General features: G+C 38.6%; 1 protein-coding gene across 1 annotated transcript; it reads right to left on the reverse strand.

Moving 5' to 3' along the window:
• Positions 1-4,317: 4,317 nt before the first annotated feature.
• LOC121307128 (zinc finger protein 239-like) lies at positions 4,318-5,895 on the reverse strand (the record flags this gene model as incomplete). The annotated part of the gene is made up of 1 exon (XM_041239256.1): positions 4,318-5,895. A coding segment is annotated over one exon (1,026 nt), but the record flags the coding sequence as incomplete, so codon positions are not given.
• Positions 5,896-8,005: the final 2,110 nt, after the last annotated feature.

Here is an 8,005-nt window from a genome sequence, read left to right on the forward strand (position 1 = left end):
GTTTGCGGTGCAGATGTAAAGCCGCCGCTATTATTTGTTATTGTGTTGTATTTTTTATTTTAAAACCTCATGAGGATGCTTGACTGATCAGCTACTGGGGTAATAAGATAACTCATTAATTAATAGCTAGTTACTCCCTCAGCCAGAATATAAACCCTGCAGCTGTCTTTGTTCAGAGAGAGTGTTCGAGAGTGGAGAATGTGAGGAGTTAGGAGGTTAAAGGGTTAAACAGGAATAATAGCAATTGCTAAGCTGCTGGCATAAACACCAGCACGATACCTGTTTGTAATTTGTTTATTTGTTTGGCCAGTACAGCTTTTGTTTTGCGGTGTTGTTCAAATCTTTATTTTGTTTATTATTTAATAAAGTACTGAGCGCTGTAGTGTTAGTTTTGCCCAGCCATTCATTGTTTTGGTTTCTGCTCTGGTCTGACCCCTGCAAAGCCATCCTTTCACAGTGGGTCCTATCATTCTGTCCATGAAAGTAACAGAAATGCAACATACAAAGGGGTGCTGAGCCAGTCTCTGTGTCTACTTGGTTTCTTTTCACAAACTCCCCCACTGACAAAGAATGCTTTTAAAAAGAGTCATAAACTAAATACTGGACACAGGGTGTACCTTCAGCAGCGCTGAATACTGTGGCGCTCGTCAGCGTCTTTCAAAAGCTCTGTACAATTGGCTGCATAAATGGGGTTACAAAGACACGCTATTTTTATTTTTTGGTCTGTGTGTGTTAAGTCCCAGACTCATTTGTGTTTGTGAAAGTAGAGTTTTGTTTTATTAAAAAGTCACAAACTGTGTAAAGTGTTTTATTGTTATTCAGCCAGGAGGCAGCCAAGTCGCAGGCTGCAGTTTACCATGTTCCCCAGCAGAGGGAACCCAACGAACACAAGGACTGTGATGTTAATTCCAAAGGACTGTAAGAGTGCGCCATAGAAGGCGCCTTCCCTGTTCTTCCTGTGTGGACCACATGGTGGTGCAATTGTACTGCTCTGGAGAAAGACCACCTAAGGATTACTTACCTGTTCCCTGGAATATAAGGATTACAAATACGTTTAAGAAAAACCACTTAAACACGAGACACTTACCTGGTGGATTATATAGAGCCAACGCCAGCTCTACACTTTGTCAGTAGTCGTTGGAGGAACCACGGCCTGCACGTGACATTGCTTAAAGCAATATATACTGTACTTGCCACAAGGTCAGCTTGGGCAAGTTAATAGAGAGGGTTGAAGTGAGATTAGAGGGGCAGGTGTTTTGCTTGTTTTATTATTTTTACAATAGTGTGGTGATTAACCCATAATAATCAAATCATTAATAAAGTGTCCTTTTCTTCAACCCGCACTTCTGTCTACCGGTGTCACATTTCATATTGACAGTTGGCTACCACAATTCAAAATAGCATACATTCAATTAAACCTTGAAAGGGCCAAAAACATTCCTTTTACATTACGTACTGTTCAATAATATGCATTTTCAATTGGTATTTCATTTTCAATGTGACATGGATCCATAATCGGCTTTTATAGACGCAATAAAGAAGGAATTCCTGGAACGGATAGATGTTTGAGTCAAGTGTTTAAACACATGTGCAAACGGGGTGCAGAGGCAGCCGAGACAATAGATGCACATATTGAAAGTGAATCAAACTATCCATCCTAACTAGTGAATACTAGGAGTTACAATACAATGCATGTGTTACATTGTATCACTTAATAAAAAGGGCTTCTGTTTTAATATTTTGTCTAGTGTCTTCTTGAGGAAACAATAGCGCAAACTGTGAATAAAACATACATTGTAAAAGTGAGTTTCAGCTTCATGTTCTTGAGCTATGTGGTTGTGCTGCAGTAATTCAGATGAAAAGTAGCAAGTATTAAACAACACTTTATAAAGAATACAATGATTCCTTTTATTAAATATAAAACAGCCACAGAACCAGTACCTGCTGTAGTAAGACCAGCATTACAAAGGTTTATAAAGCCATACTAAAAGAGTACTACAGTACCACAGAAGTACTGAACAATAATAAAAGTACTTTAGTTTTCTATAGAATCTGTTAAAAATCATCTTACTTTTGAGCAAGTACCCATTTTTGCTCCTGCCTTTAATCAGTTTAACAAAAATAAGAAAATATCAGTGACATGGTTTCCCATTACTGTATCTGGTTTACTTACTATAATACCAAAGGTAAACTTACTGCCTTGAATTGTCTTCAGTGTTATTTAAAAGCTTTTAGACATCTGAGGCACAGCAGGCTGAGGCACCCAGGAGATAAAGCACTCAGTCACAAGATCATGGAAACAAATGTTCCAACTTCTGTGTGTTACAATGAGAAGATGATGGATGTTATCACACCTCTTTTAGTTATCTATAGTATTTAGTAAGACCGTATAAAGGCTAATAATTAATCAATACAATAGAGGAACATTTCAGAAGGAATGTGTCGGGGGGGGGGGGATTTCATAGGACGATGAAAATTATTCTGGCGGGTGGGAACATTTGTTTGATGGCTGACATTTTTCATACTATAACCCATGATATTCTTTGTAAAATGTTGGCACCCCAACCCCTGCCCCGCCCCCCAATACTTTACATAAAATAATCAGGGGACCATTTCCAGAGGGGACGTTTTTTCGTCCCACCTCTCTATTTGCCTTTTTGTTTTAATGACTTGCTTCTATATATCAGCTCATTGAAAATATGTAAATCAATATGTGCTGAAAAACTTCTGAATTTCTTTTTAAATTTCTAGTTTTACTTGAACTGATTTGTTTAAAAAAAGAAACCCAAGACCCAGGAACATACTGTAATACTACTATTGTTATAAGATGCTTTACTGTTTTGTACATAATAATAATAATAATAATAATAATAATAATAATAATAATAATAATAATAATAATAATAATACCATTCGTTAGTGCTAGGTCAGCTGGTTAGTGCTGTGTTACCAGAGTATCCCTTTAAGACAGCGCATGTTGGGAAGGGGGGTGTAAACAGCACTAGGGAAGTAATTGTACATGTTGGGGTTTCTCACGGAATAAACAGTAAGTGAATAAGAGGACACTTTTTCTATACTTTCCTAAAAATTGTGTTTGGATATCGCTCTGAGCGGAATAAAGCTATGCTAGTGATTAAATAAAGACTGGACTTTCTTCCATTGCTATTCATGTTTATTTTGATAGTACTGACTAGTTTAAATAGCGTCGCTTACCAAGTGACATATTCTTATCAAAGAAGTGTCAATACATGCTGAAGGGAAGCAGCAGTGACGCTCATTTTGCAGCACTAACACAGCACAAATGAATGACCCATATTTGGTTAAACCCGCTATTCTAAGGGGACTGTGACATCACTCGCCCTAAAAGAATCGTGAATAAATCTTGAAGGCAAACAGCACTAACATTCATTTTGCAGCAGTGACCAGCACAAACGAATGGGACAAGTTTGGTTCAATTCCGGCATTGTAGGGGGGTTGAGTGATATCACTCCCCTAATCGTTAATATCTTGAAAACAAACATTTGTTTCATCGGCACAAACGTAGCAAACAAATTATATATGTCTCAAGGGGGGCCAACTTCAAGCTCAGCACAGCAGGTAATCTAAACTGTTCTGCAATGGAAATCTTTACGACCCTCTGTTACTATTATCTAGTGTTCTGAAGCAGATCTACAGAATATTAAGGGGAAGGAAGGAAGGAGGAAGACATCATTAACACCACAGCATCTGAAGTCTAATAGTTTAAGACTTGAAATGCCATTTTTAAAAGAACGTTCAATTACAACTATGAATTTCTCACACACCCTTTATATACAGAGATACTGGAAAACGTTCAGGAACTCAAACTCAATGTCAATTAAATCCTTTCTAAATAGCTAAGATTGCTTTAGGATATAATGTACTGTCACTCTAAAGACAGCATACTGATACAAAATACAAGTAAACAAGCCATATTTTGCCCAAAATGAATAAACAGCTAATGGTGATTCCACAAAAGCACCAGCTCTGTCACTGTCAGTTTGCGGCACTTCATTCTGCAGATAGTTTATTATCAGTTATTCATAAACTGTATAAACTGTGAATGCAGTAATAATGGCAATGCTGCAGCATGTATGTTTTGCAGATTGTTTACTTGAACCTTTTACACATTACAGTATATTTTTATAGCTCTACTATTGTGGGGCTATCATAATAATTGGACAATCTACTCAATAATAATAAAAAAAAAATGATAGGAATTGTATTTCAATCCCATTGCACTGAAGCAGGGCTCCAGCACGCTATTTAAACACTCAGCAAAGCAGATTCATTCATTCAAAACCAAAAGAGCATTTGCTCCAGTGTAAGGTTTGCACTACTTGAAATTAAACAAATCATTAAAAAACACAAGGTTGTTTCAGCTTGTGTTTGCTCTGGTGCAATAGCTTCAAGGCCGTTCTAGTTAGATGAATCACACAATTCTGCCACAACCATGAAAACTTCTATATCGTTTACTGTATGCACCGCCACTGGGACAGCAATGCCATTTATAGCTCAAATTGCATTTTACAAATATCATATTAGTTATTGGCAGCTTTGTTTAATGTGTTGGGTTCGTATCACACATATAAGGCATATATTTCTAACATGCCCCATCACGTAGAATGACCCTGTAAACTCTGTCCTAAATCTACAACCATGATGAGTGAGATTAATTTCCAATTCAGGGGCAGGAGATGAATCCAAGGGCTCTCCACTTCATTCTGAAAGAATGGGTCTGTCTCCAGTTTGACATGCTCCCCTTCTCAGTGTTACTGGATTCAGGCTGCCACTCCCTCCTGCCCTCCCTCATTTACTTTAGGGTGAGAGAGAGAGAGAGAGAGGAATAAGTCAGTTCTCCACACACTCAAACAAGCAGGGTGGAGAGGTGAGGGGTTGGGAGGGTGGGAGGCTGGCTCCAGTGTGAATTCGCTGGTGTTTTTTTAGGTGTCCTGATTCAATGAAGCTCCTCCCACATTCTGTACAGTGATACGGTCTCTCTCCAGTGTGCATTCTCTGGTGTCTTTTTAGGATGTCTGACTGTCTGAAGCTCTTCCAACATTCAGTACAGTGATATGGCTTCTCTCCAGTGTGAATTCGCTGGTGTTTTTTTAGGGTGTCCGACTGTCTGAAGCTCTTCCAACATTCAAAACAGTGATATGGCTTCTCTCCAGTGTGAATTCGCTGGTGTCTTTTTAGGGCATCTGACTGTGTGAAGCTCTTCCAACATTCAGAACAGTGATATGGCTTCTCTCCAGTGTGAATTCGCTGGTGTCTTTTTAGGTGTCCTGATTCAATGAAGCTCCTCCCACATTCATTACAGTGATATGGCTTCTCTCCAGTGTGAATTCGTTGGTGTGTTTTTAGGTGTCCCGATTCAATGAAGTTCCTCCCACATTCGTTACAGTGATACGGCTTCTCTCCAGTGTGAATTCGTTGGTGTGTTTTTAGGTGTCCTGATTCAATGAAGCTCCTCCCACATTCATTACAGTGATACGGCTTTTCTCCAGTGTGAATTCGTTGGTGTGTTTTTAGGTGTCCTGATTCAATGAAGCGCCTCCCACATTCTGTACAGGGATATGGCTTCTCTCCAGTGTGAATTCGCTGGTGTTTTTTTAGGGTGTCTGACTGTCTGAAGCTCTCCCCACATTCAGAACAGTGATGCTGCTTCTCTCCAGTGTGAATTTGTTGGTGTCTTTTTAGGTGTCCTAACCGACTGAAGCTCTTCTTACATTCAGTACATTGATGCAATATCTTTGGTCGGGATAGGTTTTCTGAATCCTTAAACAAGTCTATAGACTCCTCTTTAATGTGGACAGGCTCCAGTTCAGTCTCCTCTTCTTCAATGTGGACAGGCTGCAGTTCAGTCTCTTCTTTAATGTGGACAGGCTCCAGTTCAGTCTCTTCTTTAATGTGGACAGGCTCCAGTTCAGTCTCTTCCTCTTTAACGTGGACAGGCTCCAGTTCAGTCTCTTCTTTAATGTGGACAGGCTCCAGTTCAGTCTCTTCTTTAATGTGGACAGGCCCCAGTTCAGTCTCTTCCTCTTTAATGTGGACAGGATCCAGTTCAGTCTCTTGTTTAATGTGGACAGGCTGCAGTTCAGCCTTCTCTTCTTTAATGTGGACAGGCTCCAGTTCAGTCTCTTCCTCTTTAACATGGACAGGATCCAGTTCAGTCTCTTGTTTAATGTGGACAGGATCCAGTTCAGTCTCTTGTTTAATGTGGACAGGCTCCAGTTCAGTCTCTTCTTTAATGTGGACAGGCTGCAGTTCAGTCTGTCCTTTGATATGGACACGTACCATTTCCAGAACCTCCTCATGTTTAATGCAAACAGACTCCATCTTTGTTACTTGGCTTTCACGAAGATAAGGCAGTCCTGAAAACAGAAAATAAAACTAAGTATTATAATCTGTGCTCTATTGGTGTGTTTACACTTACAACTCAGACCTGAGCTGGCTTAGTTCAATCAGACAAAAATTCTTATCATTTGAGCCCGTTTAATGTTGCACACATTCCTGGCTAGCTTTGGCCCTGTATGCGCATGCTTAACCCCTGAACTGCAGTGCGTGCCCGATGACATCATATCAAGTATCCTTGTATGAAGACATTTCCACTCCCAAAACACAGAGGCAGAAGTGATTAAATCAACAACAAGCCTGTAATTTGTGTCCGGTGTGTGTTTCTACACCAATGTGTGCGTTCCGTGCCAATTAGGATTTCATTTGAGTATCAAAAAAGTACAGAAACAGGTGCTGTTGTCTACATTTATATATGAAACTCTTCTCAGGGTGGAATTCATATCGCCTGGTACCGGGACAACAAGTTTTATCTGATACTTTGACAGCTGGACACATCGTTTTCCTCTCACCTCGTCAGCTCTGTTGCTAAAAAAAAACACTCCGGGTACATTTCCAGAAAGTCACGCAAGTTCTTGAAAACTCTGAATTGTGACAGTTTAGCACATATAGTGTTTCACATCTTATGAATCAGACACTTGAAATAAGTTACATGTTTATGTATTGTCATTTCAACTTTAAAAAACACAATGCATCTGAGTATTTAGTGTACTTTGTACTGTGTCTGTAGAATAACACATTTACTGTAGATATTATGATAAACATTACAGATCTGAATTTATAGAAATTATGCAAATGTAATGCTTTAGGGCTCCAGACAGCAAGTAAAATGGTTGCAAATGCAACAAAAATGATTTCACAATTAAGCGCCATTAACACAAAAACACTGCCTCTTCCTTATAAAGCTTGTGTCAATATTTGAATCGTTCAGATGAAGAACCATATAAGTGCACTAGTTTTGAGCTGTGCAAACTTGTTATTTTAAGTGCTTGACAAAATATCAGAAGATTCTTACCTGAATCATATGCATCCTTCTCTAAGCCTTTATTTTTCATTAAATTGGTTTTTCAGAGGGATTTATTATTTAGGTTTTACAGAGAATTTAAAAAATGTAATGTGGAACAACAGTATATCTCCAGCTATTTAGTGGAAGAACAGTATACCACATGACAAGGAATATTTCATTAAAATATTTCATGTTTCCAAATACATTCCAACCTTAAATATATTTATTAGGGCAACTAAGTATGGTTTTACAAAATAATTTAGAATAAAACTGTTGTCATTGTAATACATTTGTAAATTTGTACGAGGGCTGGAACGATAGTGGTTTCTTACTATCGATGCATCGTTTATCCAGAATGCAAAAGAAACTTGTAAACAATAAGTACATATATTTTCATCAAATCTAATCATGAAAAGTAAACGTTTCTTCATTTCAACTTAAAACTACACATTTCCAATTCATGTCTAGTCACACTGTTGGTGAAGTTCCCCACGAACAGTTAACAAAATATTACAAATATTACTGTTACCTTAACCTTTTGCGGTCCAATGTCGGACCAGGTCCGACATTACGATTTTCCCTTTCCTGTCCAACATCATCGAAAAGACGTAAAGCACAGGTCTC

The sequence above is a fragment of the Polyodon spathula genome, chromosome 53 (assembly GCF_017654505.1).
Source record: "Polyodon spathula isolate WHYD16114869_AA chromosome 53, ASM1765450v1, whole genome shotgun sequence".
In the NCBI taxonomy this organism is placed as follows: Eukaryota; Metazoa; Chordata; class Actinopteri; order Acipenseriformes; family Polyodontidae; genus Polyodon; species Polyodon spathula.